Source organism: Dictyostelium purpureum (genome assembly GCF_000190715.1).
Source record: "Dictyostelium purpureum unplaced genomic scaffold DICPUscaffold_112, whole genome shotgun sequence".
Classification (NCBI taxonomy): domain Eukaryota; phylum Evosea; class Eumycetozoa; order Dictyosteliales; family Dictyosteliaceae; genus Dictyostelium; species Dictyostelium purpureum.
Window position 1 is genome coordinate 1 of NW_003519449.1, and position 11,909 is coordinate 11,909.

The 11,909-nt window shown below is 24.5% G+C and overlaps 5 protein-coding genes across 5 annotated transcripts; 3 read left to right on the forward strand and 2 right to left on the reverse strand.

Annotated features, from left to right (window-relative positions):
- Positions 1-903: 903 nt before the first annotated feature.
- Positions 904-2,860, forward strand: DICPUDRAFT_33071 (uncharacterized protein; the record flags this gene model as incomplete). The annotated part of the gene is made up of 3 exons (XM_003287747.1): positions 904-2,166; positions 2,244-2,355; positions 2,424-2,860. The coding sequence occupies 3 exons, from the start codon at positions 904-906 to the stop codon at positions 2,858-2,860; spliced, it is 1,812 nt and encodes a 603-aa protein (XP_003287795.1).
- Positions 2,861-3,476: 616 nt separating this feature from the next.
- On the forward strand, positions 3,477-4,765 carry DICPUDRAFT_97830 (uncharacterized protein). Its single transcript, XM_003287748.1, has 3 exons — positions 3,477-3,693; positions 3,790-4,057; positions 4,125-4,765. The coding sequence occupies exons 1-3, from the start codon at positions 3,482-3,484 to the stop codon at positions 4,668-4,670; spliced, it is 1,026 nt and encodes a 341-aa protein (XP_003287796.1). The 5' UTR covers positions 3,477-3,481; the 3' UTR covers positions 4,671-4,765.
- A 155-nt stretch (positions 4,766-4,920) lies between these two features.
- On the reverse strand, positions 4,921-8,241 carry DICPUDRAFT_151960 (uncharacterized protein; the record flags this gene model as incomplete). The annotated part of the gene is made up of 6 exons (XM_003287755.1): positions 4,921-6,073; positions 6,158-7,090; positions 7,163-7,457; positions 7,651-7,772; positions 7,839-7,916; positions 7,991-8,241. 6 exons carry the CDS (start codon positions 8,239-8,241, stop codon positions 4,921-4,923), a joined length of 2,832 nt encoding a protein of 943 aa, XP_003287803.1.
- A 587-nt stretch (positions 8,242-8,828) lies between these two features.
- DICPUDRAFT_78651 (uncharacterized protein) lies at positions 8,829-10,682 on the forward strand (the record flags this gene model as incomplete). The annotated part of the gene is made up of 2 exons (XM_003287749.1): positions 8,829-9,352; positions 9,437-10,682. 2 exons carry the CDS (start codon positions 8,829-8,831, stop codon positions 10,680-10,682), a joined length of 1,770 nt encoding a protein of 589 aa, XP_003287797.1.
- Positions 10,683-10,760: 78 nt separating this feature from the next.
- DICPUDRAFT_151962 (uncharacterized protein) lies at positions 10,761-11,747 on the reverse strand (the record flags this gene model as incomplete). The annotated part of the gene is made up of 1 exon (XM_003287756.1): positions 10,761-11,747. One exon carries the CDS (start codon positions 11,745-11,747, stop codon positions 10,761-10,763), a length of 987 nt encoding a protein of 328 aa, XP_003287804.1.
- Between the last annotated feature and the right edge of the window lie 162 nt (positions 11,748-11,909).

Sequence of the window (11,909 nt, forward strand, 5' to 3'; positions counted from 1 at the left end):
AACATAGTTATCTCATTGTAATAGTATTTATTATAATAAAATTAAATAATATAGAGCCATATAATATACCCAACATTTTTTATATTAATTCAGTTATATCAGTTTTATTAAAAAGTTTATTAATGGTTTTAATCATTCATCTTAATAAAAATCATATTATGGTAATTGTTTTTTTTAATCAATTATATTATTTTTATATCATAAGTTGATTATTATTTTAATTACATTTAAAACCACACATAGCACAAAAAAAAAAAAACAAACACACATATTCAAATAATTTTTTTTTTTGTATGTATATGGCATATTTTATTATTAAATAGAAATATAGTTTATAAACCAATTTAATTTAAAGAATAATAGCACTTGGTTAAATTTAACACTCAATTGTGTGTATTGTAAATATATTTACTTCGTACTTTTTTTAAAACAGCCTTTATAATTTTTTTTTTTTTTATATATTTTATTTTTATTTTTATTTTTTTATATGTTGTGTGTGATTACAAATTATTTTTTTATTTTAATAATTATTTATTTATCAAAAATATTTATCTTTTTTTTTTTTATCTATTGTTTTCTATTTCTATATATTAATTTAAATACAAAATTTTATTTATATTTTTCTTTATTTTTAAAAAAATTAGAACAAGGAAATAAAAATATAGAAAAAAAAAAAAAGTATATATTTTAAAAGAAATGGAATATGATTCATTAGTGAGAATATCATTTAATAATCAAAATAGTAATAAAAATAATTTAAAAAAATCAAATCAAAGTAATTATAATTATTTTTTTTATTTTTTTTAAATTATAATTTTTTATCTTTATTTTTATTTTTTATTTTTATTTTTTATTTAATTAAAATTTTAAATAACACTTTATTTTATTTTTTTTTCGATAGAAATGATTTCAACATCAGCAGGATTTCATAAATCACCAACCTCATTAAGTTCAAGTCAGGATGAATCATCAAATAATGGTGCAGAAGAAGATATTATAAAATTAGCAAAAGATCTTAGTAATACATTTGGTATTTTAGGAGATTCAGAACAACCTTCACAGTTTAGTGATGTTATATTTAAAGTTGGTGGTAAAAGATTCTTTGCAAGTAAAATTATGTTGGTGGCAAGAAGTGAATACTTTAAAGCAATGTTTACTGGGTCAATGAAGGAATCATCAATTAAAGAGATTACATTGGAAGGTGTAGATCCAGATGTGTTTTTTATTGTATTAAAATATATTTGTATTGGTATTCTAGATTTAGATTATGACCATAGAATGGTAGGATCAATTTATCAGTATTGCGATCTATTGGGATTAAATAGAGGAAAAGAGTTATCACTTGCAACAATGACAAAAATTGCCCAAATGTATCTAGATAAACCAGATATCGAAAGTGCTTTATTGCTTTGGGATTCTTTAAATCAAAACTCAATAGAGGTAGAGGATGTTCATCCTAATCTTAGAGCCTTCATCTTACAGTATGCTTCAGTTTCGCTTCATTGTGACGCTTTCTATAGTATTTGTATTAAAACCCTGTGTGATATGCTACGTAATGATGGTCTTAGAATGGAGGAGCTTGATATATTAGATTCCGTTATCGATTGGTGTAGAGAAAATAGTGCCCCTCAATCTGGTTTTTTAACTCAAAGTGGTCCAGGTAAAAGTCACAACAAAAGAAACAGTTCATCCTATAAAAGAGGTAACAATGATGATGCAGAGTCAAACGGTAGTTGTAGCAGTAGATGTAGCAGTAGAAGGAATTCATTATCTCTAAAGGATGGTATCATGGGGCATTTTAGAAATCAACATAACAATAACAACAATGATTGCCATAGTGACACAGAGGAAACTTATAGTGATATAGATGACGAAGAGCATAGGGAACGTGGTGAAGAGTTTGATGACGATGATGATGATGACGACGAAGATGATGACTTTAGTGATGATGATGACAAGGAAGATAGTGCAAATGATGACTATTACTACACAAATGAAAATGAATCATCAGATATCATAGAAGAGTGGGATAAATCAATTGATAAAAATTTATTAAATAAACTATTGCCATTAATTCGTTGGGAAAATATGAATATAGGGGAGGCATTTGAACGTTTAGACAGTTTAAAAATTATACCAGACAAAGAAATTACAAATTTATTAAGAGTAAATATTTTAAAATAATGGTTTTTTAAAATAATATATACTAATTCTCTTTTTTTTTATATTTTTTATTTATACAGAACATTTTAAAGTCAAATAGAGGTGAAAACTTTTCATTTTTAGGTTATCATTATAGAAGACAACGTAATAATAGAAAAAAATCTTATCCAATCGAGTTTTTATTAGGAATGAGTAAGTATTAATATTTTAATATATTTATTTTATTTATACTTGGTATTAATAAATTTCTTTTATATTAGGTCAACCATTTGACTCAAATGTAACTAATGAGATTATACCATTAAATTCTTCATCAGAATTTGGTCAATCTACAAATTTATTTTTATATAGAATTAAAAAAGATATTAAATTCCCAGCCAATTTAGAAAGATTTACATTTAAAGATAGAGAGTTTTTTGTTCAACTAAAAGAAAGAGAAAAAGGTCAATTAGCAGTTTATCTGGCATTTGGTAGTAAATTAACTAAACCATTAGCTATTTCAGTGTTAGCAAGTATAATCGGCTTTAGATTCCAAGATTCTATAGAGTATTCATTTAAAAAAATGTTTGATGAGGGTTTTGATAGTGCTTGGGGTTGGCCTAAATTTATATCTCTAGACGCTTTATATAAAGAGAAATACTGTCATTATTCAGATAGTTTTTGTTTATTGCTTGAATTAACAAGTCAATGGGGTTAATAGTTTAAATTTTAATAAATATAATTTTAAAATAATAAAAAATATCAATCTGATAAATAAAAATATTCAATATAATACACGTATATTTTTAATTTTTTTAATTTTTTTATTTTTTTTATTTTTTGGTGTTGACTTGTCTTTGTGATGTAGTTATTTAGTTTAATTTTTTTTTTTAAAAAAAAATGAAAGTAATTTTAAAGATTAAATTCTAAAAATGTAAAATATTTGATTATTAATACAAGTAAAAGAAAATTTATAGATAAATTAAAAAATATAATGGTCAAAAAAAAAAAAAAATAATAATTTTTTTGTGTGGTAAATACACAAAATCGTGGAATTATTTTTCATTTTTATTTTTATTTTTTTTTGTGTTAAAAAACTTCTTTGTGAATGTATTTTTACTGTAATGAATTTTTTATCTGTTATTTGTTAAAAACTTCTTTAATTTTTTTGTGTAAAGATAAAGTTTTTTTTAAATATTTTTTTTTTTTTTTTTTTAATTTTTTAAATGATTTATATTTTTTTTTTTTATTTTTAGAAAAAATATAAAATAATTATTATTTTCGTTTAGATTATTTTTTATAAAAAATAAAACATAGTTATATACTAATAATTTAAAATATGTCTCTATCTTTTAAAAATATAGTTTTTCCAGAAGAATGGCAAGTTCCTCCAAACGATTATATATTTATTGATGATTGTTATGAAGAAGCTTTACAATTTAATTTATTTGAAAGGGGTGACGAAAAAAGTTATACATGGATGTACCATACTATTAGTTGTTGTGCATATTTCTGGTGTAAATGTTCAAGATCCGAAATGAAATTAATTGGGTAATTATAATATTTTTTTTTTTTCGATTTGTAAAATTTTTTTTTTTTTTTTACTAATTTTAAAAATCGGTTTTTTATTTATTTTTTTAATTAAAGCCATCTAATGTTATGGACATTTTTATTAGATGATATTTTAGATTCTGATAAAGTTAATGATGCAGAAGCAATAGAAATGATTAAGAGAACAGAGTTTATCTTCATTGAAGGTAAATTACCAGAAAATCCAACTGATTTAGAAAAATACACCTGTTACCTAAGAAATGAGGGATTAAAAATCGCTGGAGATAGAGAAGATATGTTTAACATGTTTTTAACCAATTCTATTCAATGGATTTTATCTATTATCCCATTAAATAAATCAATGGTAATATAAAGGTTGATTTATAAGGTTTTATTTCTAATATTAATTAATTTTCATTTTTTTATTACAGGAACATAAATTACCACCTCATTTACAACTTCACGGTTATTTAAGAAAGCTTAATGTCGGTGTAGAGCTATGCCAAGGTTTCACTTATTTAATCTTTGCAAATAATAAGGTGAATCCAGCTATTTTCAATTCCCCAAGATATAAGAAAATGCTTGAGTGTACAAGTATGGTAGTCTCCCATGTCAATGATATGGCATCCTATTGTAAAGAAGTTAAGAATGGTGGAGGTTTCATCAATTCACTATTAATTTTACAAAAAAGAGCCGATCCTTTATCAATAGAACATTCTTATCAGGTAATTGCAGAACAAACAAACGCTTTTATTAGAGATTTTATATACCAAGAAAAAATGTTATTAGAAAGTATTTCAGATGAACAACAGAATGAAGTAAAAGTATTTTTAGACCATATGAAGTATTTAATGAAGGGTAATTATCTTTGGTCTGGTACAACTGCACGTTATGCTTCAAAATCATCACCTTTTGTTGAAATGCAAAAGTCACTTAATGTCCATTTAGATAATGAAATAGATGCCTCCAGTTTATAATTTATTATTAATTAATAATAATAGCTTTTAAAATAATAATAATAATTAAATAAAACAAAATAAAATTATAAATTTAGTTTTTTAGTTTTTTTTATAAATAATTGGTATGATTAAATTAAGAAAAAAATAATAAACAAGGGTAAAAAAATACTCCAAATGATCTTTATTAAATTATAAATAAAAAAATATTAATGATAAAAAAATTTTTGATTTATTAATATTTTACAATTAAATATAATGAGTTGTCAATTTAGTTGAATGATTTTAATTTATATACTCTTCTTTTTGCCATTAAAAAATTAATACGGTTTTTCTTGATTATAATGGCGCCTATAATTATAATTAATACTAAACCAACACATGGCACAATGATTGCTACTGGTAATACCCATGATGCACGACCTCTTTTTGATTCACATTGTTTATAGTCGCTACTGACAAGCACAGAGAAATCTGGATCGATTAAGCATTCAGAGGAGCAATGTGGTAAATTGAGACCAATGATAAATGTATCTTTGTTTTTAATATTGTTTTCTGATGTGCCACTGAACATGTTTTTTGATATAACTTCGGTTGTAATAAACGTTTCTCTTTCGTTACTTAATACTCTGTTAATAAAACGACCATAAAGTGTTTTTTTATTTTTTGATATTGTTACATAGTTTAATAGTTGGTCTTTGTCGATTTGGTTGGTATCAATTTCAGTTCCTTTATTGTTACATTCATTATTTGATTGATCTTCAATTTCACCTACTGTTGATTCTAATCTTAGTTGTAATGTATTAAGTACACTTGAGAATGGGTAGTTTTTGATTGATACTGTAATTTTAATTGAATCTTTATCTAATGTTAAATCTAAACCTGCGAATGGATAATCTCTTTCTGTTTTAATTTCTTCGACTGTATATGTGATGGTACTTGAGTGTTCAATGGTTTGGGTGAATGAATAAATATTTTTGTTGCTACTACTTGATGAGCTCCATTTATTTGTTAAATTATATAAATTTACTATTTCTCCTAAAACATTTATTTCTGCTAATGATAGTATTTTAATTTCATAAACTGTTTGTTGATTTCCGATCGCTGTAGATCCTGTTGATTCATTAACTGTGGTATTTGATTTTGGAATTTCGATTGGCGTTGTTTCTGTACTACCTCCAGTAGTTGCTGTACCCCCATCAATATTAGCTTTTGAATTACAATCGAAACCTGCCCATTCTAAATTACATTTACATTGACCAGTTGCTGTATTACATTGACCATTGTTTGAGCAGTCTTTTGGACATTTGAAAGTTGTTTGAGTAAAGTGGAAAAAATTTTGACGGGTCCAGGTAATACCATTTTGGAATACTGTAACTGATTGTGTACCGGTACCTGCACCAACAGTGCAATTTGCAAATGAACTGTTTTTAAAATGAATTGGTTCACAATCTAATGAACCAATTTAAATTGAAAAATCTTCATTTTCAGTGCCAAACCAACCATACATTTCTACTTTACCACCAGTTTCTGGGATTGAGGATATTGAAGATAAAAACTGATTTGGAAGGTTACATGTTTCTCCTGCATAATAAATATCACATTGACATTTACCTATATTTGAATTACATATTCGACCTAAACCTAAAGGAATACCGCAATCACTATTACATTGGGTTACTAGAGTTGTAATATTATCAATAGTATTAACTGAAAATGAAAAGATTTTCGAAAGTTTTGTATTTTGAATAGTGGCTGGAACTTGTTTATCAAATGGCAATGTTTTACCAATAAAGTTGAATACAATTGTATAATAATCAATGTGGGTAATAGAAGCTTCAATACCTGCAATATGGATTTTAATATCAGTTTTTTCATAGGAAAAATTATTACCTTCAATAGTAAAAGTATTTCCTCCTTTTCTTACAACATAGATTTTAGGGTCCAAAATTTTAGTTGCTAAGGTATAATTATTTGAGCCAATTTGTACTGAAAGTTTATCTGGTGGTGGACCATATGCCTCTGTATCCCAAGAGAATGTATATTTGGATTGTGGAACTACAACTTGAAATGATTTCTTAACATTGTTTATAAAAGGACCCTGCAACCCAAGAGTACTACCCGTTAGTATTAGTTGCTTTGAGGAGCTATCATACTCTAAACTTGGGACAATGGAGCCTGATTCACAAATAGCAATATTTGTTAACAAGTTGCCATTAAAGTTTGTGGGAAATTGATCAATAAAACATGAAAAGCATTTTGGTAAACTTCCTGAAAGATTATTATCAGTTAAAACAGGTTCAAATAAGCAATATGATTCTGGAATTGACCCGCTAATTTTATTACCAACTAAAGATACTTTTTTTAGATTTTTATAATTTGAAAAGTCGGGTAATGTAAATATACCTTCTGAACTAATACCATCATTATTATCAATTCCACTACAAATTTTAAAAAAAAAATCTATTAGAAAATTAGTTAATAAATTAATAAATAAATAAAGGTTATATTACATTATTTCAATTCCTTCTGGAAAAACTGTAGGTAAACTTGTTAAACCCAATGAATTTACAGAAATTTCTTTTAAAGAGTCAGGGAATGGGGTATTGAATGGGAATTTACTTGCAATATTAAAATCAATACTTTGACCTATGAGAACTAAACTTTCAAGACCTGGTTGAATCGAGTACCCATTTGGATCTGATGCTACTAATGTACCATTAATTGATAGTTTTTTAATTTTATTTTTTGGATCACTTAATTTGTCGGGATAATCTGAAACAAAATCAAAACTTAAGTTAAGTTGATCTATAAAATTAAATGTATCAAAATTTCCAAGAGAATCTCTTGCTGGTTGTTTATCCATTTGATTTAAATTAAAAATTAAAACTTTGTTACAAATTTTTTGTATATTTGATTCTTGAAAAGTGGAGATAAAGTAAATTTGAATTTTCATTTATTTTGATTGTAAAGTCTGTAGTCGATGATATAATTGATTTACCGCTTGAGGTTATGTAGCCACTATCGAATGAACATTCATCAAGAAAAATTTTAGTAGCAACTCCTTTAGAGTCATCATCAGTACCTAATGCGTTTTCTGCTATTAAAAAGTTTTTTAAAGTTCTAATAATATTCTTATATTAGCAAAAAAAAAAAATTTAAAAAAGATAGAAATAATATTATACTTACAATTCTTCTAAATTTGTAAAACAGTTTAAAAGGTTATATGTAATTTTTTTTGGAGTGAATGAAATCATTTTGATCGATCTTTAAAATAAAATTTTATTAATATCAAATATAAAAGTAGTAATAATCTATATAAAATAATATAAAATACTTACAATTTAATAAGTTCAGTATCATCAGAATTACACATTGGGTAGTAAGAGAATCCATTGGCGTCAATAATTGAGTTTGAGCAAACTACAGTCTCCTCTGGTGGGAAAGAAAATACCTGAGATAAAAAGTTTGATAAGCAACTAAGGTCTTCATATTTTGTTGATTGTACTAAATTTTTATTATTATTATTTGGTAAAAGTATTATAAAAATAACAGAGATTATAAAAAATATAATACTTGTCGATATTTTCATTTATTTTTATTTTTTTTTTTTTGCAAATGATGAAAAAAAAAAAAAAAAAAAAATGGATATTTTAAAAAAAACCATCCCCATTTTATAAAAAAATATGAAAAAAAAAAAAGAAAAAAAAAAATTTTTTTTATTTTTAAAAATAAATATCTTTTTTATAAATATAATTGTAATTATCTTTTTTATTTTTTTTTATTTAAATTATTTTTGGTTTTTAAAATTAAATATAAGGTTGATAACATTCTTTAGAAATTTCTTTAAAAGATTATTACTACAATTATGGATTTTTACACACACCCAAATTATATTTTATTTTATTCCGAAACCATACCGACATTTTGATTTTTTTTATTTTTTTATTTTTTTAAATAAAAACAAAACTTTTTTTTATTTTTTTTATTTTTTTTTATTTTTTTATTTTATTATTTTTTTTTTTAAACTGATTTTTTATTTAAAATAAACCATTTTTTATTTTACCATTTTTTTTTATATATATACACATAATTAATTTAATTAAATCAATTATATAACAAAATTTGTTGTAAATTGGTTTTTTTAAAAAAAAAAACCCAATTGCAAAAAAAAAAAAAATGGAAGAATCAAATGATTCTATATCAATTGTAAATAAAGAAAATGAAACAACCAAATTAATAAATAGTGGTGAAGATGCTTCATTTAATCAAATTCATAAAATATCATTAATTATTGTTATGGCAATTGGTTTCATTGCAAATGTAGAATACGGAATTGTAATGCCATCACTTTTAGCATATGTAGAGTCAGTAGGAGGAAATAACAATGATCTTGGATGGGCATTGGCAATGTTTAGTTTAGCACAGGTTATATTTTTACCATTGGTTGGAATTTGGGCAGATAAAAGAACAATGAAAGAAGCTCTTATTGGATGTTTGGTCATAGGTATAACTGGTAATGTGGTATATGCAATGTCAGTTAAACCAATAATGATAATTATTGGCCGTTTTATTGCAGGAATTGGTAGTAGTAATATGGCAATTACTACAAGTTACATTGCCGCAGTTTCAACAAAGGAACAAAGAACCAAGTATAATGGCATAATTAATGGTATTAATGCTATTGGACTTGTTGCAGGACCGTAAGTATTTATTCATATATTTTAATAGTTTATTAAAATCAAATATTAATATCAATTTATTATTATTGTTATTGTTATTTATAGTGCATTTAACCTTGGTATAAATGCAATTAATACAGGTTTTTGGATTGGAAAAGTTCATTTTATTTTCGATCCATTACGTTCTCCTGGTTGGTTTTTAGCAATATTATTGTTTTTAACTTTAGTATCATTCATTTTATTTAAAGAACCAACTTATAAAGAAAGATCAGATATTGAAAATAACGACAATGTTGTTCAAGAATCAACTGTTAATGAAACTCCAGGTGGTGAAAATAGTAAAGAGTCATTAGAAAAGCAAATATTTATTAAAAAAAGTGCAAGTCATTTGGGATTAAATAAATATTCAAACACAGATATAAATAACAATAGTAATAATAAATATAAATATAATACTTTTAGCAAATATCAATCAATTAATAATGAAGAGGATCAAAATAATAATAGCAATTATAATAATAGTTTAATATATAGAATAAATAATAATAGCAATAATGATCCAATTTCAAGCACAATGATTACACCCCATTCATCATTCTCACATTTCTCAAGCAGAAAAATCCATAAAAGTACCCAAGACACACCATCACCATCTCTTTATAAAATAAATAAAAAGGAGCCAACATTTTTAGAAAACTTTAAGAAAATTTTAGATGCATCATTATTAACATGTTTTGTTATTAATTTTGTACAAAATTTTGTATTTGGTGTATTAGAAACATTAATCACACCAATCACAGCTGAACAGTATGGTTTCAAGACACTTCAAAATAGTATAATGTATAGTTGTGTATCCCTAGAAATTATTGTATTCATCATATTCACATTAATTGTAACCGGTAAAGGAGGTCAAGATAAGCATGTAATCTTATTTGGAATGATATTTTTAGGTGGTGGTCTAATATTGATGATGATATTTTTTGGTATTGGTTTAGCATCAGATAAAGTACCAATTTGGAAATTCATTTTATCAGTAGCAATTACAACTGTTGGTATTCCTACTCAAAACACATCTGTCTACAGTCTTTATTCAAAACTTTTAAATAGAATTTATGGTGATGACGAAACTCAAGGTTTTGCAAGTGGTTTTATGATGCTCATGGGATCTGCTGCCAGAATCTTAGGTCCTCTTTGGGCTGGTTATGGTTTAGAAATGGTTAGACGTCTTCCTTTATTCATCGTATTAATTGCAATGTTCATTTTTGACATCTCCATTGTTTTGTTATTCTGGAAGAAATTAACTTTTAAATTTGACCCAAATGCAAAAAGTGGTGTTGTAATTTCTCATTAAAAAAAATAAGGAATTATATTTAAAAAATATATAAATATATAATAAAAAGTATTGTATTCTAAAATAATTTATTTAGTTTTATTGATTGATAATAAAATTTGCTTTTTGTAAATATTCATTTGAAACTAATAATAATGCTAATGAGTTTTCTTCATTTGAGTGTTTGCATAGTGATGTTTTGAATTGGTTTAAATTGGTTTCGAACGATGTAAGTTCTCTTTGTTCGTTGAAGCAATTGGTTAGTCTCTTTAATCTATTTATATCGTCACTGGTTCCATAGGATGTTTTTTCATACTCTAAAATACTTTTAATCGCATACATGATCGATTTATTACAGTATTTAAAAGCTTCATCATATTTATGATTATTGTGCATAATAGTAGCAATTTGATTTTTTTCAAAAGAAATTTCGTAAAACATTCTTGATTTATCATTGATTCTAAATTTAGAAAAATCTTTTAGTATGCTTTCAAACTCTTCATTTTTTTGATTAATCTTTTCACTATTTCTTTTTGATATGATTTTATTAAAAATATTATTTAATGAATTTGTATCGAAACCAAAAATTTTTTCCAATGACGAATAAATGCTATCTATTTTTTCATCTAGGTATAAAATATTTTTAACTCGATTGTAGAAATAGTTGGTTTTTTTGTTATTTGAAATATTTGATTTTTTAGAGATTAGAGTTGATTGAACATGGATCGAACCAAAAACTAAGGATAAATCATTTATTTTCATTTTTTCTGGTTGATTTAAAACTAATCTTTTTAGTTCGGGATCATTTAAAAATTCTGATTTGAATATTTCTAATTCCAAAGATTCATAATTTTCATTGAAAATTGATTTTTCTTTATTAATTTCTTCTTTAATTAGAGGTTTTAAAATATTGATATTTGTTAAGATTGGAATTGTTTTATCTCTATTTTCATTTTTAATAAACTTTAGATATAGCATATCATATAATGTCTTAAATGATTTCAAATGATTAGATATGTCTGAGTTAAGGAATCTATTTAATCTCTCGACTATTGTTTCCTTTTCTTCAATTGTTTTTATGCCCATTAATCTGAATAAATTTGGGAAGCTTGAATAAAATGCGGGTAATGATGTAAAAAATGGATCTAGTTTTAAACTTTCAAAAATAATATTCTCAAATGAGATTGATTTGTTTGAGTCTTGAACTGGTAAGCTATTAATTTTAAATTTGTCAAAATTTCTAATTGG